At 39.7% G+C, this 26,383-nt stretch overlaps 1 protein-coding gene across 1 annotated transcript; it reads right to left on the reverse strand.

The window, feature by feature from the left end:
* Positions 1 to 219: 219 nt before the first annotated feature.
* On the reverse strand, positions 220 to 26,294 carry RNF212B (ring finger protein 212B). Its single transcript, XM_036355511.1, has 14 exons — positions 26,195 to 26,294; positions 22,154 to 22,206; positions 21,728 to 21,802; positions 8,600 to 8,715; positions 7,911 to 7,971; positions 6,826 to 6,854; positions 5,785 to 5,831; positions 5,521 to 5,563; positions 5,288 to 5,351; positions 4,638 to 4,686; positions 3,243 to 3,282; positions 2,749 to 2,849; positions 2,045 to 2,106; positions 220 to 334 (listed from the first exon to the last, which is right to left on the reverse strand). Exons 1-14 carry the CDS (start codon positions 26,292 to 26,294, stop codon positions 269 to 271), a joined length of 906 nt encoding a protein of 301 aa, XP_036211404.1. The 3' UTR covers positions 220 to 268.
* Between the last annotated feature and the right edge of the window lie 89 nt (positions 26,295 to 26,383).

The following is a 26,383-nucleotide window of genomic DNA, read 5'->3' on the forward strand; positions in this document are numbered from 1 at the left end:
ACAAGAGATGTTTTTATAACCTTTGTTTCAAGCTGTAGGAAATAAGAGGGCTACATGTCTTGTGGGAGAAATGTAATCTTCCTGAAGCACTAGCCTTATATAATACCTAACCACTTTCTAAGGAGGTAATACAGGGTGTACATAGTAAAGATAGAAAGTACAGAATGAAACCAGCCAGGGGTACATTTCCTAAGGCCATCATGCCTAATGGGTATTGGATGCTAGTCTGTCCTTCAGTAGCATGTACAGATCAGACCTTGAAGTTGTTCTATCTGGGAATGGTCCATGCTTCTCTCCCCCTGGCTAATCCCATCTGCCTTTGTTGGTAGAGAGTCTGCAGCAGAAGAGAGAAGGCAGATACGGATGTTTATAACCAAGAGGGCAAATAAGGACCTCTCAAACTATTTTATGAAATTCATTAGGACAGCAAACCACCACCATTGCTTTCACATAGTTTTCTCCATTGCATGATAACTTTTCCAAACTAAGATGTGAGACATCAAAGGCTTTATCGCTACTTACGAAACGGTGGTATTTCAGTGTGATACTATCTGGTGGTGATAAGACTTCTACTTTAGAAGACCCGGAACATAATGCCCACAGATGATTACCAGGGAGGCAGAATTATGCCTCCAGGGAGGCGGCACTTTCTTCAATAACTCTTTCTTATAGAAATTTAAAACAAAAGTATAGTAGTGTCATGAACTCACATGTACCCATCACCCAATTTCCACAACTCAAGGCCCATTTTTCATTTCTACTTTCTCACTGCGCCTCTCCACTATATTATACTAAAGCAAAAACCAGATAATCACTTTCTGTCCATTAATATTTTAGTATGCATCTCCAAAATATAAATTATTTTTAATTTCATTTTATTTTGTTAATCCTCACCTGAGGATATTTTTCCATTGATTTTTAGAGAGTGGAAAGGAGAGGGGGAGAGAGAAACATCGATGTGAGAGACACATCGACTGGTTGCTTCCCAACACACCCTGATGGGCTAGGAATCGAACCTGCAACCGAGGTATGTGCCCTTGACTGGAATCGAACCCGAGACCTCAAACCAATGCTCTAGGGCAAAATTAGCTAGGGCCAGATAGACTATTTTAAAAAATATAACCACAATAGCACTATACCTACCAAAAAACCCCCCAAAACAACCTGTTGATAATTCCTTAATATCAAATGTGCAACAGGTATTCAATTTTCTTCAACTTTTTCATAAATGTTTTTTTACATTTAGGGCCCATATCTTTGTAGATGGTTTATACATTTCAATTATTTTCTCATCTGTAGGATAATCCCTCCATTTGTGAGGATCTTAGAGCAGGATATTATTTTCCCACTTTTGCCTCTTAGGGTGTAGTAGACCCTAATTTCCTGCTGATGGAAATAAAAGGAACTTTGGAATACGAGAGCAAAATATTTATCTACCTTAGTAATTCCTTGGGGTCACCAGGAGCTTGGTACGGAGAAAGGGCTTAAATATCCTCAAGACCAATGCCATAAAAGTTAACTTAAAAGGCAAGCCTAGACTTTTCATTGAACAGAGCTCCTTAACAAACCTCGTTTCCACGGCCTTTTCCCCTCATTGCCTGGATCAGAATGATAGTCCCATAAATTTATAAAATGTCCTCGTTATCTCAGGGGAAATAAACATGGTTTTCCTAGTTCTAGTAGTACCTCTATGCAAAAGATGTATTCCATCAAGAATACTTTTTTTGGTGAAACTTGGGAATGTCAGCTGTGTCCGCAAACTTAGTTACTTTGGTCAAAATCTCTCAGTTTAAAGCCTTTCACTACTATGTGACCTATTTTTTTAAACCTCAAACCAGGAAGCTAATCTGATAGTGGGATAGACTCTTTGAAACTTGAGACCATTATGGAAAATTGCGTACATATTGTTACCACACTTGAAACCCAGGTCATTCTCCACTGGCTACATTCTACCACCTTAACAGGAGACCAGAATGTGTCCAACGTGCAGGCCAAACTTTGTGAATTTTTCATACTCAGACAAGTTAGACTAGTCATGGCTCACCTGCAGGGCTGGTAGCTGAAAACCTGGAAGACTCTCTAGTGCGCTTCTATTCTCCCTCTGACCTGAAGGTTAGAACAGAATGGTGAAAGATAACTTCGTTGAGCAGTTCCTTGGTAGTGTTACTTGTGGATCAGGCTAGTTCTTAATCTGGGAACACTGCTCAAAAGGGAAAAGACTCTTTGCTAAGCAATTTAAAAGGTGGCTGAATCCCCACTTTTTAGGGATGGTCCATTCTTTTTCTGTGAGGATGGAGTGGGGACAGAGAGGTTTGAGGTTATGAGTAGGAAGATGTAGAAACAATATAAAGATTTTGGTGAGCTACAGAAGATGCCAGCCCCTTATCAAGAGGACTGGTAGCAGAGGTACCTTTTTGAAAACGATGAGTATAGGATACTGACTTTATCATTCTCATTCAGAACTGAGCTCCTAGCAATGTTCAAGCAGGGATCTCAAAGGGGGGGGGGTCAGTTTAATAAATAGCAGAACTTAACTGGTGACAGGATGCGTGCTATTTAGGCAAAATTCAAAGCCTCCCTTCAATGTGAAGGAAATTGGATAAATTAAAGAATATTAAAGCATTAAACTGGAGACAATGCTCTTTTGTGGGAAGATCCTCAACTTATTTTTGCCTTGAAAATTTTCATTTTACTGTATATGTGCCAATGGTTGAAGCTACAATCCTTTAGGGTTATTATTTAACTTACCTGAATTGTTGGGGGTGAGTACTTGTATGTGGCCTGAATCCCCACTATTCAGGGATGGTCTGAAAGAAAAAATCCCCAGTCCAGAGGAGGCAGATGAAGTTCTATGGAGGGGAAATAAAAGCATCAGCAGAGAAAAGGAAAGCTAAAGGTAAAACCATATGTAAAGAAAGAACCTATACATTTAGGCCAGGGACTCTACTTGCAAGTGAGAATAAAATTAAGTAATTGAGCCCAGCCAGCATGGCTCAGTGGTTGAGCATTGACCCATGAACCCGGAATCACAGTGCAATTCCTGGTCAGGGTGCATGCCCGGTTACAGGCTCGATCCCCTGTGTGGAGTGTGCAGGAGGCAGCCAGTCAGCGATTCTCTCTCATCATTGATGTTTCACTCTCTCCCTTCCTCTCTGAAATCAATAAAAATATATTTTAAATCTAAAAAAATTAAGTGTCCCAGTGAGCAGATCTCAAGTGAAGGGAAACACAGTGTTACTCACCTGTATGATAGGCTGTGAGTGGAAGCTGGTGAAGGGGTTTCTAGAAAGCATAAAAATGAACCTGTGAGATAATCCATAGACTGGAGAAGAGATTCAGGTATACTCAGAGCCAGGGAAAAGGAACTAAGGATCAAAGATTTTCATCACATATATAAAAAACCAACTTTGGTTTTGTTGATTTTTTCTACTATTTTCTATTCCCTAGTTCATAAATTTCTGTTCTAATCTTTGGTTCTTTGAAGTGATCAACAAAACATTAACATTTAGTATTTAGCCATACTGTCCAAGAAAAAAATAAGGAAGCTTCAAATAACTAAAATCAGAAATTAAAGAGGGAATATTACTATAAAAATTACCATAAATAAATTGGGTAGCTCAGCCGGTGTTGCTCAGTGGTTGAGCTTCCACCTAAGAACCAAGAAGTCACGATTTGATTCCTGGTCAGGGCACATGCCTGTGTTGTGGGCTCAACCCCTTGCCAATCAATGATTCTCTCATCATTGATGTTTGTATCTCTCCCTCTTCCTTCCTCTTTCTGAAGTCAATAAAAAATATATTTAAAAAAAGTAAATTTGCTAGGACACCTACATTTTTCAAAGAGGTAAGTATGGAACAATTGAGAGACTTTGGTGAAATTAAAAAATGGTTATTCTAAAGAGATTTGCAAAGTTCAAATTGCCTTTTTGGAAAGAAAGGGAAATCTCTGATATTCTCTAATGCCCTTAAAAATAGTAATAACAGTAATTTTAAGGGGGAAGAGAAAAGAAAAGTGGGTGGAACAAAAATATTTCTTCACTGGAAAATATTTATGTTTAATACACAGTGAAGAAGCCAGATATCCTGTAGGCCAGGGGTCCTCAAACTTTTTAAACGGGGCCAGTTCACTGTCCCTCAGACCGTTGGAGGGCCGGACTATAGTTTAAAAAAAAACTATGAACAAATTCCTACGCACACTGCATATATCTTATTTTGAAGTAAAAAAACAAAACGGGAACAAATACAATATTTGTATTTGCATGTGGCCTGCGGGCTGTAGTTTGAGGATCCCTGCTATAGGCTAACAAAATCGGCATCTAGTTACCCTCCTTTTAAGCCTAACTTCTACTGCCATCTTGTGGCAGTTTAAAAAATCCAAGTCAATTATTTTATTCAAGTTATCCACTTGACTAGATGAGGTTTTCAATGACTTTCTATCATTCAGACCTCTTCTTTCCCCCTTATCAGTTTGAGAACAGCAATCGCATTATTTGAAAAGTAATACTATATGTGAGGATATCTGGAATCACTGGGACAAACAAAATAAAATGGCGTTATATTATACACAGAAAACCAGAAATCTGCTGGTGTATGCACAGAATATTTTGTTTTCTGACACCTTTTTTTCCTCCCTCTCACCAGTATAAGAGTAGCTGGGAGTGCTCCTTCCCTGAACGCCTCTGGCTCCCTGATGGACAAATAATAAACATCCATTAATAAATGTACCTTAATTTTCTGGCTTCCATATTCCTTGCCACTTCTCTATATCTACACATTGAAGCACATTTTGTTCTCCTGAATTGGATATCTAGTCACACTATATTACTTCCAAAATGCATATGACTAACTTAATTTAGTGCTTGAATATTTGCACTATTTCACCCCTATTTGTTCTCTGCAGCAGCTTCCAACTTCAGGTCTGTGCTGCCAAAAGAAAAGTCTAGGATGTCCTCAGATAACTTATGCCAAAATCACATAAGTTTAATATTCTTGCCTTAAATCTTTGCTTTCACTTAGCATTAGAAATCTCACACTAGCCTGGTTGGTGTGGCTCAATGATTGAGCACTGACCTATGAACCAGGTCACAGTTCAATTCCTGGTCAGGGCACATGCTCTGGTTGTGGGCTCAATACCCAGTATGGGGTGTGCAGGAGCAACTGATCAATGATTCTCATCATTGATGTTTCTCTCTCTCTCTCTTGCCCTCTCCTTTCCTCTCTAAAATCAATAAAAATTAAAAAATTAAAAATAAATCTCAGTCTAGAAAGAGAAGGTAACTTTTACTTACTTGTCCCACGCTGCTACTAAAGCCAGCCACTCTAAAAGGGATAGACTCCACTGAGGAGGACCGGCTGTATAAGGTGAGACAAAACAAAACAAACAAACAAACAAACAAACCTGGCATTAAACTTTTGCAGAGACCTAAAGTCTCCTTAGTCTATCTCAGCCACATCTAAGTATTTCTTTCATCTTCCAACTTTTGCTAACAGTTTAATGTTGCTATGTAGGCTTCCTACTCACCTGACCACTTGACTGCTATGCTGACAACTGGGTCGTGGAGTAACTAAAAAGGAATAAAGTGCAGAATGAAAAGTTTCCATCAATAGTATGCTCTTGCCTAGCCAATAGGTTGCCAATGGGTATCTTATGATCTCATTTCATACATAAGGTTAAGGAAATCACATTATAGTCTCTGAGAGGAAACCATCTTCCAAATGGGAAAAAGATATTTATTCATCTCACACAGATTTTGGGGCAAAAAAAAAAAAAAAAAAAGTTCTCTACCTGACTGTGTTGGGGAAGTAATGCCCACTGGTCGAGGTGTGGTTGGCCTGCAAGGAAAAAACAGGAGGCAGCTCTAATATCTCTTAAGTAGAAATTTCACATTAGAGGATAAATCAAATCATTGTTTTTAGAAGTAATAGCTTTCTCTCTGAGAATAAATTGCTTATTATCATGTATTAACAGGTATCATCCAAAATATGGAGTCCAAGTTTCCATATGAGACCCCCTTGGCTGTCCAACTCCCTAAGTTCTTCCCTTTATTGCCCACAATATGATAAGTTTTGAAGTCCTCCTTTCCTTCTTTCTTTCCTCAGTGCCTTACCACGTACTTTTAACTTTACATATATCTAACCAACTGTCCATTCATTCATATATCCACCATTCCCCCTCACTCTCTCCATCCCCTCATCCATCTATCCAACAAGCATTTATTTAGTGCTTATATGTCCTAGATACTGAGATTACAAAGATACTAGAATATGATTCCTATCTCTGAGAGGCTAAAAGTTAGTGGGGGACATAATAATAATAATAATAATAAAGCAAGGTTTAAGTGTTATAATGGGCATATCAGAAGTACAGAAATATGAAAGAATACCAGGCTAACTTCTGCGAATACAGGAGCCATGTGTTTTTTAATCCACCAATACAGGACTAACATTAAAAATATTTAACAATTACCAATTAGAATGACTGGTGATGTATACCCAGCATTTAATAAATAGTGGTCACTTATGAATATTTATTCCATAAATGAATAATAGAACCCCTACTCTAGCTATTGAAGTCTTGACAGAAGAAATGACATGGGAGTTGAATTCTGAAGGATGAGTAGGATTCCATAAGATGATGGTTAAGGGGGAACATTACTTTCAAGATTTTACTTCAGCACTTTTCAGTGAGTAACTCTTTCTTGGAGAAGTGAAAGATAAGTTCATCAACCATTTCCTTCACCTCAGAGCCCACACAAGAGTTACAACCAAGAGTCAAGAAAGAACAAACATTTTCAAAGAGGGTAGAATGGGGCCTGATAAAACTGACCTGCTTCCTTGGTACCAACTTGGCGATTCCTATAAGTGAAAAAAGAAAAAAGAGAGAGTGAAGGAAACTGAAGCTCAAGGGTCTTAATCTCTGGATCTTACTTATTAGATACGTAAGCTGTAATGTCTGCTAGCTGTGGTTAAGACTTCCAATAGGAGAAAAAATAGCAGCAGTGTTTCCTTAGGAAAATTTTAGCTTTGGGGGAATAAAATTCTAACTCCTCATCAAAAGACATTGAGAATCCTGTAGACTAATATACATGGGGAAATAGGGGAGAAAAAGAAAAATGACAGCATTACAATGTGCTATAATAGTTACAGGAGCAGGATCAAGAGGAACATTATATACGTACAGAGTACATTCTTAGGAAGAAACAAATGTCTAGGAAATGCAGTTTGAGGCATAAGAAGGGTCCTGAGGTGTCTTGGGATTCTTGAAGAGAAATTTTAAGTTACAATAGATATCCTATATAAAAACCTAATATGCAAATCAACCAAAGAGTGGAACGATATCGAATGACCGGTTGCTATGATGCGCACTGACCACCAGGGGGCAGACGCTCAATGCAGGAGCTGCCCTGGTGGTCAGTGTGCTCCCACAGGGGGAGCGCCACTCAGCCAGAAGCTGGGTTCATGGCTTGGGAGTGCAGTGGTGGTGGCAGGAGCCTCTCCCGCCTCCACGGCAGCGCTAAGGAACAGTCATCCGAGTGGTAAGGAGCAGTGAGCAGGTGGGTGGTAAGGAGCGAGGGGTCCTGGACTGCAAGAGGGTGCAGGCCGGGCTGAGGGGACCCCCCCCCCCAAGTGCAAGAATTTTGTGCACTGGGCCTCTAGTCTCTTTTATAAGAGGGCTTTCCAAATAGTATGTTGTAACTCACTGATGTTCAAGGATGGGCTATCAGTGTGCTAAATACTGACCCTTTCAGCCCTCCAAGGTCTTCTGTGGCCTCATGTATCTACTACAGTGTGCTTGTACACACATTATCAGTTATATATGAAAAAGGTAGGAAACACTATTCTATTCAGTCTGCTAGATTGATGGGAAAAATAGGAGAGAAAATCATAGTAAGGAAAATCAATTTCACTCACCTTCAGGATGGCTAGAAATTTCTTTAGTTCTCCATTCTCTTTCCTTAAGACTGACAGCTCTCTAGGCAAAAGATGAAAACAATCAGCTCTAGTAGGTCAGTGGGATAATTATTTTGATTATTATCTAGTTAATGCTTATGGAGAGATGCCTGCCACCATACCCGGTATTCCTCTCAGAGGTCTAGTAATTCGGGGAGGCAATGGCAGAGTTTTGATGATGAGAAGAATCAGATGGACAAAATAAACAGCCACTTAGTATGATTTCAGGGGAGTTTACATAGAATTCCATTTCCTCTCCACATAAACTGCTGGCCTGTTGATACCTGAAAATTTCCATCAAGGATTCCATCTTTTAGCTTAAGATTTCCAAAATATATCCTCCTAGAGGTAACATTTTAAATGCTGTCTCTTGTCTTTATCACTGTGAAAAAGCTATATCTGATTTCTCTGAAGGAGCAATTTTTGATCGGGGGAGTAAGAAAGGAAAGCTATAAAGTAAGGAGGACCCCTCGAGGGAAGAAAAATGAAAATAAAATAGAGACTGAGGGGACTAAAAATTCTGTACCTGATTTGCCCAAGATAAACATAAACACATATGGAGCAATTCTCAGGCTTTGCAACCATAGGAATTAAGGGCTATAGCTTCTATGCAAGAAAAAAGCTCTCTGGTAATTTGATTTGTCACTTACTTGTTCTGGTTGGCCATTGTTTGCCGTGCCTCCTGCATGGCTGCTTCTAACTTTGTCATTCTATGCTTATAAAAGGCGATGAGGAGATCTGTTTGTTTTTTCTGGAAACTCCACACCTATGAAGGAAAACGAGACCTATGTATGACAAATACCCCCATAACCCCTTACTTCTGGCAACAAAGGAAAATACAGCAACTCATACTTTATTTTTTTTAAAATATTTTTTTATTGATTTCAGAGAAGAAAGGAGAGGGAGACATAGAAACATCAATTATAAGAGAGAATCATTGGTTGGCCACTTCCTGCACTCCCCACACTGGGGATCGAGCCCACAACCTGGGCATATGGCCTGATAGGGAATTGAGCTGTGACCTAGTTCATAGGCCGATGTTCAACCACTGAGCCATGCCAGCCAGGCCTCAACTCACACTTCATTATTGATCATTTTCTTCAGAGCATCTGGCCTAGTTCATGACTCTCCAGAACTAGAGGGTTCAGCATTAGGAAAAAACACACAAAACTGTTCGTTCCCAGGACAATGGCCTCCTAACATCTTAAAAAGAATATTCTGACATAGTAGGAGGGCCCTTTAAAAATATAATCTTTTGCCCTGACCAGTTTGGCTCAGTGGATAGAGCGTTGGCCTGCGGACTCAAGGGTCCCGGGTTCGATTCCAGTCAAGGGCATGTACCTTGGTTGCGGGCATATCCCCAGTGGGGGAGTGTGCAGGAGGCAGCTGATCGATGTTTCTAACTCCCTATCCCTCTCCCTTCCTCTCTGTAAAAAATCAATAAAATATATTTTAAAAAAATAATAATAATCTTTCATCTTGAGCAAGAAGAGTGAAACAAACAAAATGTTGGGCCCTAACTGGTTTGGCTCAGTGGATAGAGCGTCGGCCCGTGGACTGAAGGGTCCCAGGTTCGATTCTGGTCAAGGGCATGTATCTTCGTTGTGAGCACATCCCCAGTAGGGGGTGTGCAGGAGGCAGCTGATCGATGTTTCTCTCTCATTGATGTTTCTAGCTCTCTATCCCTCTCTCCCTTCCTCTCTGTAAAAAATCAATAAAATATATTTTAAAAAATGTTGGAATTGGTTCTGATCTAACTTATCAGATTACTTCTACATTCCAGACCACTAGTAACCAACTTACTTTCCCTAAGAAACGCATGCAGAGTCATATACAGGTTGCTTATGCTGCTATAGAAAAGGGGAAAGAGACACTGAAGGGGATTACTTATTCCTGAATTTTATTTCTAGGCATGGAAAAATAACTTTATCTTTTGCCACCATTTGATAGAATGATGTGCATATCATGGGGTTATTGAGTCAAATCAAAAGTTAATATTTAGAAAGGGTTTTTGCTTTGTCAAACTCTACTTTTGAATACACAGCAGTATTTATGTGTCATCTGCTTTCTCCCTACTCAAGACTAAACCTTTTGTCTAAGGTTTTTCCTAGATTATGGTATCTTTCTTTTTTTTAAAATCTTCACCCGATAATATTTTTCCATTGATTTTCAGAGAGAGTAGAAGAGAGAGGGAAAGACAGAGAGAAATATCAATGTGAGAGAAACATATTGATTGGTTGCCTCCTGCATGCACCCTGACCAGGGCCCAGCCAGGAAGGAACCTGCAACCAAGGTACGTGCCCTTGACCAGAATGGAACCTGGGACCCTGCATGCAGATGCTCTATCCACTGAGCCAAACTGGCTAGGGCCTTTGATCTTAGTATCTTGTCATAAACCTTAGTTCTTACCTAATTTGCAAGTTGCTTTTACCTCTTTCCTTTCTACTCAAAGAAAATGAAACTAGCTCTAGATCAGTGGTTCTCAATCTTCTGGCCCTTTAACTACAGTTCCTCATGTTGTGACCCAACCATAAAATTATTTTCGTTGCTACTTCATAACTGTAATGTTGCTACTGTTATGAATCGTAATGTAAATATCTGATATGCAGGATGGTCTTAGGTGACCCCTTTGGAAGGGTCGTTCAACCGCCAAAGGGGTTGCGACCCACAGGTTGAGAACCGCTGTTCTAGATAGATAAGAATTAACTGTAGCCTATTTTTTTTTTAAATATATTTTATTGATTTTTTTACAGAGAGGAAGGGAGAGAGATAGTTAGAAACATTGATGAGAGAGAAACATCGATCAGCTGCCTCCTGCACATCTCCTACTGGGGATGTGCCTGCAACCCAGGTACATGCCCTTGACCGGAATCGAACCTGGGACCTTTCAGTCTGCAGGCTGATGCTCAATCCACTGAGCCAAACCGGTTTCGGCCTGTAGTCTATTTTTTAAAGTTGATTTCATAGAAGTAAAACATGTTTGTTTTAGAAAATTTGAACAGTTGCAGGAGTGGAAAAAAAATTCACTCAGCATTCTGGGAATTAACTAAAATCATGGTGGTGGTAGTGGAATATTGGGGAACAATAGATTTTACAGATAGATGTAATCCATAGCTGGAAAACAGTATCCTAAACTCCTAACCTACTCTTTTTTATTCATTTAATTTATTTTTTTGTTAATCCTCACCTGAGGATATTTTTCCATTGATTTTTAGAGAGTGGAAGGGAGGGGGAAAGACAGAAACATCGAAGTGAGAGTCACATTAATTGGTTGCCTCCTGAAGAGGTATGTGCCCTTGACCAGAATTGTACCCAGGACCCTTCAGTCTGAGGGCCCAACCTCCATCCACTCAGCCAAACCCCTAAGCACCTCTTGAGGTAAGTTTTCAGTTAGATTAAGTATCAGGCTAAGGCCAAGAAAATCCAAATCCTGCCCTGGACCAGTTCTCCCTTTGAGACTTCCAAGGGTCATGCATGCACTGAAAACAGACCTCACTGTGGCACTCCAGGGAGCCAGAATGGAGTACTGGAAGGCCTTTTGCCTAGGCCTGAGGAGGCCTACTTTGCCTACTTATCCCCCAAAAAACTCAAATCCAAAAATCTCAGATCTGACCATTCCAAGAAAAAGAAAGACCAATGCAGAAAAACAACCACCAGCAAGAAGTGTTAGAGGAGCACTAGCAGGTTTGGCTCAGTGGATAGAGTGTCAGTCTGGGGACCTAAGGGTCTCAGGTTCAATTCCAGTCAAGGGTACATGCCCCGGTTTTGGGCTCGATCCCCAGTAGGGGGGGTGCAGGAGGTAGCCGATTAATGATTCTCTCTCATCATTGATGTTTCTCTCTCTCCCTCTCCCTTCCTCTCTGAAATCACTAAAAATGTAGTAAAAAAAACAAACAAGTGTTAGAGGAGAGGAACAAGTGGTTTTGCCTGATGCTAGAGTAAAAATGTTTAGCTTATTTCAAATATGTCCACCAGCCCCCACCCGATGGTTCAGTTGGTTGGAACGTCATCCCACACACCAAGTTTACAGATTTGACCCCATTTGGGGCTCTTATGGGAGGCAGTGGGTCAATGTTTCTCTCTCACATTGATGTTTCTCTTTCACATCTTCTCTAAGATCAATAAAAGCATATCCTCTAGTGAGGATTAAAAAAAAATACATCCACCAAAGAAGATTCTAAACCTAACTCAGTAATGAATCTCAGTATTTTTAAAAATTTTTAATTGTTAGCAAACTCATTATTATGCCTCATTCCAATCCTTCAGCCTCATAAAAAGGTTGGCTTCTTTATTTTCTAAAGGACAAATTTTTCTCATTTATAGTTGTTGTTTTTTAACTTGGGGATTGCCCTAATTGGTTTGGCTTAGTGGATAGAACAGCAGCCTGAGGACAAAAGAGGGTCCAGTTTTGATTCCGGTCAAGGGCATGTACCTCAGTTGCAGGCTCCTCCCCAGCCTGGGCCCTAGTCAGGGCTCATGCAGGAGGCAACCAATCTATGTGTTTCTCTCACATCAGTGTTTCTCTCTTTCTTTCCCTCTCTCTTCTACTCTCCCTAAAAATCAATGGAAAACTATCCTCAGGTGAGGGTTAACAAAACAAAAACAAACAAACAAAAAACTTGGGGATTATTTTGTTAATATTTTAAAATAAAAAGAACAGATAATAATAAATGTAGTTCTGTTGAAGCCCTAACTGGCATTGCTCAGTGGTTAGAGTGGCGGCCTACAAACCCAAGGAGGGTTCAGGAGGCAACCAATCTCTCACACCAATGTTTGCCTCTCTCTCTGTCCCCCTTCCTTCCCTCCCTCTCTCCCTCTGTCTCTTAAAAAGTAATAGAAAAACTATCCTTAGGTGAGGATAAAAAAAAATACACACACACACAAAAGTAGATCTGTTGATAACATCTTAATATCTCCAAGTGTTAATTTTTATTTTATTTACTGAAGAAAGTGTTTTTATTTTTTTTTTTTAAATATATTTTATTGATTTTTTACAGAGAGGAAGGGAGAGAGATAGAGAGTTAGAAACATCGATGAGAGAGAATCATCGATCAGCTGCCTCCTGCACATCTCCCACTGGGGATATGCCCGCAACCCAGGTACATGCCCCTGACCGGAATCGAACCCGGGACCTCTCAGTCCGCAGGCCGACGCTCTATCCACTGAGCCAAACCGGTTTCGGCAAGAAAGTGTTTTTAAAACTTCAGTTCTGAATTAGGTCCAGTTAATGGCAAGAGGGTGGAGAAATCACTGAAAGCTCCTGAGAGAAGCATGGTAATGGAAGCAAAGGGGAAGTCAGCAGTTTATTATAAGACATAAGATATTTTAGTCCAGCCGAAACCGGTTTGGCTCGGTGGATAGAGCGTCGGCCTGCGGACTGAAGGGTCCCAGGTTTGATTCCGGTCAAGGGCATGTATCTGGGTTGCGGGCACATCCCCAGTGGGAGATGTGCAGGAGGCAGCTGATCGATGTTTCTCTCTCATTGATGTTTCTAACTATCTCTCTCCCTTCCTCTCTGTAAAAAAACAATAAAATATATTAAAAAAAAAAAAAAAGATATTTTAGTCCAATGTGGGTATGCATTTCACACTTATTTTTAAAAGGGGATTTTGTTTGTTTATTAAAAGTAATATATATTTAAAATGAATATCGGCTTTACTGACTATTTTTTGTGCTAAAGAATGGCTCTCCTACCTCATTTTAAATGTCAGAGTTTTTTTAGTTGAAGATTTATATTCCTGTCAATCTTAATGTTTTGAACATTTATTAAGAAATTGCTAGGATAAATAAATTGTATATTCATGCAGTGAAAATGATGCAGTAGTTGTATGTAAATGAACTTGAAATAGGTGCATGTGTATAAGTATACATATATTTTTATTGATATATCTGGACTTGAATAAGCTCACAATTTAATGTTGAATTAATAAAAACAAATTGTAGAAAAATAAAAAATTAAAAAAAAAAGAAATTGCTAAGTTTTAGAAATTTACTTTAAAGGTATTGCTTTCTCACTTTGACACTCAAAACCTATTGGTTTATATATCTTTTGTGAAACTGACTCCTTTGTTCCATAATATCTAAAGGTCTTACTTAGTATTTTAAAATTATATCTCAAGGTAATCATACAGTTGAGAAAAGGACATTTCTCTTTATAGACATATTCCAGCTAAAAAAAGGAGACAGGAATAACAAAATTAAAATATAAGCATTTGCCACTCTTAGTGCATTATGGATCTATGTGAAGTTCATCAATGGCTACCATCACACAAAATGAGATGCAGAAGATCATTTTATACCTCTTGGTAAATGCAACAATGCTATCAAGTACTCTTGCCTCCCACCCCCTCAATCAAATGATTCTAGGTAAGCCTAAATCTCACTATTAACTTACTGGAGAAACAGAGCACAGACAAGCACATAAAATGATTCCATGAACAAAATCTGCACTGTGAACAGCTCTACAGGACAAAAGACCATTTTCTTCAACAATAATAAAAAAACAAATGAGAGGAAACTTATAGTTTGAAAAAAACTGAACTATATAGATCTTACCAAAACCCAATTCAGACAAAGTTTTAAGATAATTATGAGACAACTGGGGAAATGTGAATGCTGACTGATTAGTTGATAATATTAGGGAATTATTATTTTAGCATGACATGGTTATATTTAAGGAAGGAGTCTCCATCTTTTAGAGGCACACTTTGAAATATCTACAGATTGAAACTATATGCTATCTAGTTTTGGCTGTAAAATAATCTATATGGGGTGGCAGTAGGAATAAATAGAAGGCTGGCATGTAAAGCAGGGTGATGGAACTGGAGATGTTAAAGTGAATAGTATGGGTCCTTGTCCTTTAGTAGCTCATCACCGTATAGTAGAAGAGATCAGATGTATGAACTAATAAAATACAAGGTGATATGCAGAACAAAGTTATGTATAGTATAAAGTACAGAAATAATGATTAAGAGGTAACTATTCAGGCTTCAGAGTGTGGAAGTCAGGTATTCTAGGCATAGAGTTATGAAACTATCATATATAATAAAACCCTAATATGCAAATCAGCCAAACGGCAAAACGACTGGTTGCTATGATGCACACTGACCACTAGGGGGCAGACGCCAATGCAGGAGCTGGGGGCAGCTCCTGTGTTGAGCGTCTTGCCCCCCCCCCCCCTCCAGAGGGAGGCAACCAGTGGTGGCGATGGGGGGGGTGGGCAGCTAGCAACACCAGACTGCCAGCCAAGGTGGGTGCCAGTGCTCCCTCTTCCCCATTGCCATTGCCCTGCCCACTGGTCGCATCGCAGAGGGAGGTGACCAGTGGCGGCAGTTGTGGGGTGGGGCCAGCCAGCAGGTGGCACCAGGCCTCCAGCCAAGGTGGGTGCCCCTCCCCGCCCATTGTCCTACAGATCAGCCCTGCTGGCCAGGCCTAGGGACCCTACCCTATATATTGGGAACAGTCTCTTAGATTTAAAAATTAAAGCCTGGCAAGGCTACTCTAACACTGAAACAACAGGATGATGCAGCAATGACATGCAGGCACTCTGGCTTGCACATTTTATGGTCAGCCCTGATTCTGACACTTATAACTGTGTGACAAAGCCAATGACTTAACCTCTCTGCTTCAGTTTTTCCATCCATAAGATGGGGAAAATGGTACTACTGCCCCAGAAGGATCACGTTATATACTACTTTTTATAATCAGGGCAAAAAAATGTAGCTGCCCATACAACAGCGAGATGCCTTTCACCTGTATGAAAAGTATGGTCACTGGTGCAGGCAGCGTCCTGGATTGTGAGAGGGATGTCTGGTAATCAGACATCCCTCAAGGGCACAGGCCGGACTGAGGGGCACCCCCCCATATGCAAATTTTGTGCTCCAGGTCTCCAGTATGGCATATAAAAGAACTACAAATAATTAAGTCTACTTTATAGATTAGGTAATAAATAACCTACCTAAGAACTTACGTTGGCATGTATTAGTAAGACGTGAGGTGGGAGTTGTGGATGAGATCCCAGAGGTTAGAAGGAAACAGACCATTAAGGGATCTAGGTGTCACTCTCAAGAGTCTGAAACTTGTGACAGAAAGCCACCAAAGCGTTTTGAAAAGACAGTTTCACGTTCAGGTTTGTAATTGAAATAGATTATTGTGTTGCTCAGAGAGAACAGACTTGAGCAAAAAAGAATCCTAAAAATGTATCCTTATCAAAAGCAATTAGATGTCAATGAGAGAGCCACAGCAGCCCATCAGATTGGGAGTTAAGTTTTGGGCTGCACGGTTTATCAAAATAATATTACCTCTCACACTGGCTAAAGGTTCCTCAACCTCCCGCTCACTGGTGAAAAAGAGTCCAACTATACTGTTTCAAAAATTCTAAGTACTGACAAATTGCTTTTCCTTTTCAGGTAAAATAAATTTAGACTAAATAAAATCTTTCTTCAAAAGCACCATTGATTCTCAGTTGTTCAATTTTTTAATTTAAGTGAGAGATGAAGAATTGGTCAGTTCTACTGATGAGATCAGGCCTTGACATGATACATGATTTTATTCAAATGGTAGATATGGTAGTTATTAATGTATATGTTAGCAAAACATGACGTCAAAGTCAGCAAACTACAGACCATGGCTAGCTGCCTTGTTTTGTGTGTGTGTGTGTGTGTGTGTGTTTTAATATTTCTTTTTAAAAATGTTTGTTTACTTATTTTATTTTATTGATTTTAGAGTGGAAGGGAGAGGGATATTGAGATAGAAGCATCGATGAGAGAGACATTGATTGGCTGCCTCCAGCATGCCTCCTAGAGGGGGTCAAGCCCACAACCTGGGCATGTGGCCTGACAGGGAATTGAACCGGGGAATTCTTGGTTCATGGGTTAATGCTCAGCCACTGAAGCATATAAGTAAGACTTAGCTGCCTGTTTTTATGAATAAAATTTTACTGGAACACAGCCATATCTATTTGTTACATACTGCCCATGACTGCTTCTGCATTACAAGCAGAGTTTTGTAGCTGCAATACAGATTGTATGGCCTGCAAAGCCTAAAATATTTACTGGCCCTTTTAGAAAAAGTTTGTCAACCCAACGCTAAATTTATCAAAGTTTCTGTATATCCATTTGTGTCTTTTCCTCTGAATTTGTCTTTCTTTGTGAATCTATACCTTTCTCTCTTTTTTATCTTAACCTCCCCTCTCTATTTCCTACTCTATTTAATATCCTATTTATATTTATGTTATTTGTTCTCAATTTTAAAGTGAATGGGCCCGCCCGACCAGTTTGGCTCAGTGGATAGAGCGTCGGCCTGCGGACTCAAGGGTCCCGGGTTCGATTCCGGTCAAGGGCATGTACCTTGGTTGCGGGCACATCCCCAGCAGGGGGTGTGCAGGAGGCAGCTGATCGATGTTTCTCTCTCATTGATGTTTCTAACTCTCTATCCCTCTCCCTTCCTCTTTGTAAAAAATCAAAAAATATATTTAAAAAATAAATAAAGGGGTGAATTGGTCCGCAGACCAATGCTCTATTCACTGAACCAAACCAGCCAGGGCTGTGAAAGCATTCTGAAAACTGTAAAGTACTATATTAATTTAAAGAATAATGTGAGAAAACTCACAATAGATTTTGAAAGGTCACAAACCTACAGGAAAAGAATGAAAGACCACAAAAGTAAAAAGAAGTTTGTATTGTTTCTTTTCAAAGGGAAGTATAAAATACCACGTTGGCCCAAGCAGTCTTGCTTAGATTTCTCCCATAGCCTCATAACTGGTCTTCCTGCTTCTACTCTTAACTTCTGTATAATCGATTATCCACAAAGCAACCAGATTCTCTTTGAAAATTATATATCAGATAATGCCATTTCTTTGCTTAAAACCCTTAACAGTATCACACTGCACTTCAGGAAAAACCTAAATTCCTTACCATGGCCTACCAGTTCCTATACTATCAAGCCTCTCTCTCTGACCTTACCTTGAATTATTCCTCTTTCTCACCCTTCCAGCCATACATGTGCATTCATTCGCTTAATAAATGTGTTTTATGTACCTAATTGGTTCCAGGTACATAGTTAGGCATTGGGCAATACAAATATGATACCTGCCTTTCAAAAGCTTCAGTTCAATGAAAGAAACAGACATATGAACAAATAAATTAAAACATTTTTGCAGGATTAAGAAGAAGGTGGGCCGAAACCGGTTTGGCTCAGTGGATAGAGCGTCGGCCTGCGGACCGAAAGGTCCCAGGTTCGATTCTGGTCAAGGGCATGTACCTGGGTTGCGGGCACATCCCCAGTAGGAGATGTGCAGGAGGCAGCTGATCAATGTTTCTCTCTCATCGATGTTTCTAACTATCTATCTCTCTCCCTTCCTCTCTGTAAAAAAATCAATAAAATATATTAAAAAAAAAAAAAGAAGAAGAAGAAGAAGGTGGGATAGGAGTACAAAGGACAGAACAGAAATCTGCCTACAGGAATCAGAGAAGGCTTTACCAATGAAGGAACAATCACTGGCATTTGAAAGATGACTAGTTGTGGATAAGAGTGCATGTAGTCTATGACCTTGAAATAAAAGAAAGCTAACAGGTCCATATGGGGCTCTCCAATTCCCAAATATAGTTAGATAATTTTATCTATAAGTGAATAAAGAACTCAAAATGAGCAGCTTGATAAAACTATTCGCCATAGAGTAGTACAGCAGAAAAATGCCCTTGTCAAGTCATTACAGAGATTGGGGATAATTAAAACAGATATTTAGATCAACATTCATTCATTCATTCAACAATTTTTTTGAGTGTCCATTACATATTAAGAACTATCTGAAGATATAACAATAAACAAAACCAACCAAATCTCTGCCTTCATGGAGCTTACATTTCAGTGCCAGATTCAAACAATAAACAAATATATAGTATTAGAGATAAGAACTATGATGAAAAATAAAGCAGGAAAAGTAGAGAGTGTTGGGCTATTATTTGAGGTATGAAAGTCAGTAAAGGTTTGACTGAAAGGAAAATTTGAGCAGAGGCCTGAATAAGGCAATCTAGACATTTCTTGGGTCAATTATTCAACTTCACAGACTAGGAAAACACATTTTCAGACATTGCTGACTTTACCAAATTGGCCCTTTACTAAAGTGATGATTAACTGACCCTTTCCATTTATTTTATCTTGATTATTTGACCATGTGTAATTGGTCCCATGAAAGGTAGGTTAAGATTCAGACTACATATAATTTCTCTGCTAATCATTAGCTAATCCTGGGTTTAGTTATTAACTAAAGGTCTGCTCTTTCTCTTGCTCATGTGACCTTGTTTACATTTCTCCTTCAGTCCCAGCTGGATTTTATCTCCCCATAATGTTAAATACCATCCAAAATATGATGTTTCACCCAAGTAGCTAAAAGCAGAATGCAACCAAAGCCTTAATTTCCCTTCTGTTATCTCCAGAGTTAGGACTGAGGAGTGAAACCAAAGAAAAATTAAATCTACTATCTTCAGCTAGAAAATGACTAAGGCTCCTCTTCATGTTTAGGAAAAGTATACTTTCCTGAGAATGAGAAGAGTAGAACAGTGATAAAAATCTCAACAAACGTGCTAAGATAGGAATCCCATGAGATTATGAAATAATCTCAGTGGAGAACTGAGAGTTAAAGGTAAAAACCAAAGCTTATATTTGGAAACTCTTTTAAATTGTTGTCCTGCCTTCTCTTCCATATATTCTTCTACATTCCTATTACTCCTGATCAAGTCAATGGTATGGTAAGCATCAGAAAAAGAAAAATATTTTTCTAAAATTCTGACACCCAGTTAAGAATACTAAATGAAGAAATACACACACACACACACACACACACACATACACACTAGAGGCCCAGTGCATGAAAATTCATGCACTGGAGGGGGCGGTCCCTCAGCCAGGCCTGTCCCCTCTCACAGTCTGGGAGCCCTCAGGGGCGGGAGGCGACCCAGAGATCAGGGGAAGGCGAAGCCCCATCACACCTCTGCTACTGCCACTGCCAGCAGCACAAGCCTCGACCAGCCCTGGTTACCTGAGCCTTGGGAGGCCCTGGGTGTCTGGGCATCCACCATCCAAGGCTTGCCTGCACCTCGGGCCAGCCCTGGGCAGCTGGGAGGCTGAGGAGACTGGGGGTCTCCAGAGGCAGGCACACGGGGACTGGGTGCCTCCTTATTGGCTGTGGGCGCCACCATCTTTGAGGGCGGGGCAGTCAATTAGCATATTCCCTCCTTATTGGCTGTGGGCACTGACATCTTTGCAAAGGCGTGAGGGTCAATAAGCATATTCCTCTTTATTAGATAGAATAAGAAAGTTTTATCAAAAAGCAAGAATGAGAAACAAGAAGTCCTTTCTTAAACTTTGGTCTACAAGCAAAAGGTTGAAAGATCACTAAATAAATCCATTGTTTACAGGGTCAGGCCTATATATTCAAATCAAGTTTTAAAAGATTCATTTATCTGAACAGAAGGGTGATAAAGCTCCCTAGAATCTTCTTTATTCTTTTTTTGTTTTTTTTAAATCTTCACCCGAGGATATTTTTCCATTGATTTTTAGAGAGGGTGAAAGAGAGAGGGAAAGACAGAGAGAAATATCGATGTGAAAGAAACATATCAGTTGGTTCCTGCATGAGCCCAGGCCAGGGCCGGACAAGGGAGGAGCTTGCAACCGAGGTACGAGGTATGTGCCCTTGACTAGAATCTAACCCGGGACCTTTTGGTCCACAGGCTGATGCTCTATCCATAAGCCAAACCAGCGAGGGCTAGTCTTTTTAAAAATATATATATTCCGCCCTAACCGGTTTGGCTCAGTGGATAGAGTGTCGGCCTGCAGACTGAGGGGTCCTATGTTCGATTCCGGTCACGGGCATGTACCTTGGTTGCGGGCACATCCTCAGTAGGGGGTGTGCAGGAAGCAGCTGATCGATGTTTCTCTCTCATTGATGTTTCTAACTCTCTATCCCTCTCCCTTCCTCTCTGTAAAAAATCAATACAATATATTTAAAAATAAAAAATAATAAAAATACATATTTTTATTAACTTCAGAGGAAGAGAGAGGGGGAAAGAGAGCCACATTACACACCCCTCTGGGATCAAGCCCGAAAGTTGGACAATGTCCTGGCCAGAATCGAACCAGCAACCTCTTTGGTGCATGGTAGATGCTCAACCACTGAGTCACAGTGGCCGGGCAAACCTTTATTCTTAAAAAATTACTTAATAGCCCTGGCCGGTTTGGCTCGGTGGATAGATATCATGTGGACTGAAGGTTCCCAGGTTCAATCACAGTCAAGGGCAGGTACCTCAGTTCCTCAGTTGCAGGCTCGATCCCCAGCCCTGGTTGGGGTTCAGGCGGGAAGCAACCAATTGATGTCTCTCTCTCACATCAATGTTTCTCTCTCTCTCTCCTCCTCCCATCCACTCTTTATTAAAAAAAAAAAAAAAAAAAAAAAAGAGGAAAAATATCCTCAGGTGAGGATTAACAAAAAAACAAAACAAAAAGATATTCAAATATCCTATTGAAAAAACATTTCTTAATAGAACTGGAAAGTACAAGGCAAGGCAAGATGTCAGCTACATCTTGGCTTTTATAGCTTTCACAGATTCTGGGTCAGTAAAAAGTTAACTATTGAGATGTATATCATCAGTAAAGAAAGCAATGAGAGCAGCCCATTTCTGTCTGTGCACAAATGCAGTCTAAAGAGAACTTTTGATAAAGACGTAAGATGCCATTAGAACTTGCCTGGAGGATCAGAGTTTTTTCACTTTTGTTTCTCATACCTGAGAGATGTGACTAAAATGCTGCAAAGCTGTCTCCACAGGGTTTTTGAAGTACATCTTCTCCTGAGGTTTCATCTATGAAGAGAGTAACACAAACATTGAGTATATCCACAATGGAATGAAATAAAATACTGGCAAATATGGCAAAGGATATATCACCCCTTCCAAAAGCACCTGATATTATTTCATTGTGCTATATGTCTTAAATATCCTTACCCAGTGCTTCTGTAAAAATAGCCACAAATAATTATTTTATCTCTTGCTTACCCTATTTTTTACAATTGCTACTAATGAATTTTGTTTTTTTCCCCCTTTTTTTTTTTTTTAAATTTCAATGCTTAATCACTTATCAACTATACTCTTTGTATACTTCCTATAGGCTAGGAATGGAATAAAATGGTTGGTGGGAGGGGAAGAGATACTTACTTTATCAGAAAGAGCCAGATGCTTGCAAGCAGCTCCACAAACAGAACATTTTTCTAGGGAGGAAAGGGGAAATAAATGCTTCGTTTTCATGGATAAGAGGTAAGATTTTCCCAAAGTACATGGTAATAGTCACGTAGGCTATCAAGAGGAGACAAAATTTAGAATATCATTTGCTATGAAAGGACATCAACTTGAGCTGTTCTCTAAATTAGTATTTCCAAACTTGTATGCTGATGCCAAGTAAGACTTTCACACTGTGTAAGACTTTCGCACCTATGTAAAATATGTGCCATGTTACTTATCATCCAATCCCAGAGGTTCCCTCCTCCCCCGCTTTGCTTTCTCCCCCTTCCCCAATCTATCACCAATGGATTTCATATAACCCACTTACATCTTCTCTTTAGATTGTAAGGTATAAAATAAGGTGCAAAATTGCCATTCTCTGGAGCATTTTGTCAATCCGTTGAGATTCTGTCCCTGGCGTTTGTTGATAGTTTGGCTCAAATAAACTCACAAAAATTCTCTATAGGTTTGAATGTTTCTTACATTGACCTCTATCTAGTTCCCTCTATAATTTCCCAGTTTTCTTCTGTGGGTGAGGGACAGTTCTAGCATCCCAACAGGAGTACTGAAGGACATTTATAAGAGTACTGGAAAGAGTGGAAGAGTACCAATGATTTCAACTTTAAGTTATTCTTTATTATCCCACCTACCTGACAGTAAGCACAGATCAGATACTGTAAGACACCTCCCAATTATTCCTGCTCTGTTCTTACTTTGCTAATTTTTTTGGATCATGTTTTGAAGCTCTCCTACTTTCATTCTCTCATTAACCCATTCTGAAAGGTGAGAAAATTAAAAACTCTGAATCTTTCCTTATAAGTTGAAATTTTAGAGGTAGCACTGGTTATTGATTAAGATAAATGCCATGTCAGGCCCTAGCTGGTTTGGCTTAGTGGATAGAGCATCGGCCTGCGGACTGAAGGGTCCCAGTTTCGATTCTGGTCAAGGGCACATTCAGGGGTTTGGGGCTTGATCCCCAGTGGGGGAGGTGCAGGAGGCAGCCAGTAAATAATTCTCTCTCATCATTGATGTTTCTCTCTTTCCCTCTCCCTTCCTCTCTGAAATCAATAAAGATATATTAAAAAAAAAAAAAAGATAAATGCCATGTCAGGAGAAAGCATCACATGGCATATGCTTCACTGAGACAAACAGCTCCAAACTGAGCTGCTGTTACCATAGTCAACAGCTTTATTACTTTAATAGATAATTTAAAAGGGTCATGAGATTCATATAGAGCAGTGATTTTCAACCTTTTTCATCTCATGGCACACATATTAATTACTAAAATTTTGTGGCACACCAAAAGATAGTTATTTTTTGCCAATTCAGACAAAAATATAGGTATAATTTTGATTCATTCATACTGGATGGCTATTGTTGTGTTGGCTGTTGTATTTATTTTTATTTTTATTTTTAGTTGACAATCTAAGGGAAAAGAGGTTAGTGCCCCTGAATAAATAGTCAGGAAGTGCAGGTTTAAAAAATTCTTGCAGAGAATAGCTTCTTCAGAGGCTATCTAACCTGACTCTTCTTTCTCAGGAATTAAAGATTTTTCCCTGCCTTCCCTCCATATTATTGCTCGAGTGAGGTAGCGAGTACAAATCATTTTTCTATTTAAGAAAAACAAAAAAACAAACTTCGACAACTCTCCATCACCTGCAGTAAGAAGTTCAGTTTCTTTAATCCAGAATATAGAGCCTTCCATTATCTGGCCACTGCCTACCTGTCTAGCCCCATCTATCACCAATCTTACCTTATTTTTATGCTCTACAAATCTCAACCATGTGCAGTCCCCCACACTATGGTTTATGATGTGGTGTGCCTTTATACATGTTCTTCTCTTGAATTAGAATAATCTTCCCGCATAGCCACTTGGCAAACTCCAGTTTATTATTCAAAAATCTATTGAAACAATACCTCTGCTATAAAATCTTTCCTGACCAAAGCACCCTATCCTAAGACCCTCTTCTGGGTTACTCCATACCCTGTATTTTAGCATTAAAAAAAACAAAATGGCCAAAACCGGTTTGGCTCAGTAGATAGAGCGTCGGCCTGTGGACTGAGGGGTCCCAGGTTCGATTCCGGTCAAGGGCATGTGCCTGGGTTGCGGGCACATCCCCAGTGGGAGATGTGCAGGAGGCAGCTGATTGATGTTTCTCTCTCATCGATGTTTCTAACTCTCTATCTCTCTCCCTTCCTCTCTGTAAAAAAAAAATCAATAAAATATATTTTAAAAAACAAACAAACAAACAAACAAAACAAAACAAAACGAAGCCCTAGCCAGTTTGTCTCAGTGGATAGAGCGTTGGCCTGCGGACTGAAGGGTCCCAGGTTCAATTCTGATCAAGGGCACATACCCGGCTTGTGGGCTCGATCCCCAGTGGGGGACGTGCAGGAGACAGCTGGTCAATGATTCTCTCTCATCATCAATGTTTCTATCTCTTCCTCTCCCTTCCTCTCTCTGAAATCAATAAAAATATATTTAAAAACCAAAAGAAAACAAAACAAAACAAAAAACACTTTAAATTCAAGTCTCATTTCTAAGACTTAATAGCTGCAAGAACTTGGTCAAATCACTTATACTATCTGAGACAATTCCTCATTTGTAAAGTGGGTCTATTAATAATTACCTTGTGAACCCTAGTTGGTTTTTCTCAGTGGTTAGAACATCGGCCAGCTGACTGAAGGGTCCTGTGTTCCATTCCGATCCAGGGCACATTCCTCAGTTGCCGGCTTGATCTCCAGCCCCTGGTCAGGGCAGATGCAGGAGGCAACCAACCAGTGTATGTGTCTCTCCCCCTCCCCCTCCCTCCCACTCTCTCTAAAAATCAATGGGAAAAATATCCTCGGGTGAGGATTAACAAAAAACAAATAATTACCTTGTGGATGAAAAGGAGCCACATGCTAACCTGACTAGTCTAGGGAAGGCCTGCAAGGCGGCCTTGCAAACTCAGAGACCTAAAGTAACCACAAAGGATGTTCTAAAATTAAGTTTTTAACTAAAAGCAGTTTAGGACAGATAGTCATGTCCTAGGCTAAAATCTTTCCTGACAAAAAGCAATCTTTACCTTAACTGAGCGTATTGTCTTTTGCAAGTACTACATAACCTACCTTTGGAATGTCAGGGTAACGCCCCTTTTTCCAGACCCCTGGGGCACAAACAGGGTGGAGACCATAAATCCCCTAATTGTTATTGTTATCATGTTAATTGTTGACTGTTAACTATGCTGTACCCACCTACATAAAATGTCTGTCATTTTACTTATCCAATTCCAGAGGTCTCCCCTCCCCCGCTTTGCTCCCCCCGCCCCCAATCTATCACCAATGGATTTCATATAACCCACTTACATCCTCTCTTTAGATTGTAAGGTATAAAATAAGGTGCAAAATTGCCGTTCTCTGGAGCATTTTGTCAATCCGTTGAGATTCTGTTCCCGGCATTTGTTGATAGTTTGGCTCAAATAAATTCACAAAAATTCTCTATAGGTTTGAATGTTTCTTACATTGACAACCTCATGGGATTATGGTGAGAATGCATAAAATTGGTACATTTGAAAATACTCTTTAAACTGCAAAGGTATCACCACTACCACCACCATCACAAACATTTCTAATAAAACTGATTTCACAGGCTAGACCACTTCCAATTAGAAATGGCTCTTGCTATCAAGCAAAGTTTCCCCCATGCCTTCTTGTTATTTTTTTATCTTTTCTTTAATCAGCCTGATAATCTTGTGACTTTCTCACTGCTATAGGTTTCAAAACACTGACAAGTATGTTTTGGTGCTCAAGTAATGGGTATTCCATTCGCTAAATCATTTTTTATTAATAGATTCCTCCAATATCCATAATCAACACTTTCCTACTGTATCCACACCACCTTTGGCTACTAAGTCATTTTTATCCCAAGTTTCACCGCGAAATGGCTAATCATTTCCAAGTTAAAAGCCTGAATCTGAAAACAGTTAAGTTACTCACCCAGAGTCACGCACTTTTTACAGAAAATATGGCCACAGCTGGTGACAAAGTAATGGCTCCCATCTTTTCGGAAACACAGGTTGCAATGAAACCAATCCATTCTGGAGGAGATAAAGAAAAAAAGTAAGAATCACCTGGGTCAGAATAGAATTTACATAACAATGTTTGGTTATGTGGACATATTATTGT

This window comes from Myotis myotis, unplaced genomic scaffold (genome assembly GCF_014108235.1).
Source record: "Myotis myotis isolate mMyoMyo1 unplaced genomic scaffold, mMyoMyo1.p scaffold_m19_p_1, whole genome shotgun sequence".
Lineage (NCBI taxonomy): Eukaryota > Metazoa > Chordata > Mammalia > Chiroptera > Vespertilionidae > Myotis > Myotis myotis.

Bases quoted from the DNA above. Each gene is read 5' to 3' on its own strand.
- RNF212B (XM_036355511.1), bottom strand. From the start codon at position 26,294: ATGGATTGGTTTCATTGCAACCTGTGTTTCCGAAAAGATGGGAGCCAT. The intron at 5,352-5,520 runs GTGAGTAGGAAG...CACCTTATACAG, and splicing joins CATAGCAGTCAAGTGGTCAG to CCGGTCCTCCTCAGTGGAGT. The intron at 3,283-4,637 runs GTGAGAGGGAGG...TATGCTTTCTAG, and splicing joins TCCCAGCTACTCTTATACTG to AAACCCCTTCACCAGCTTCC.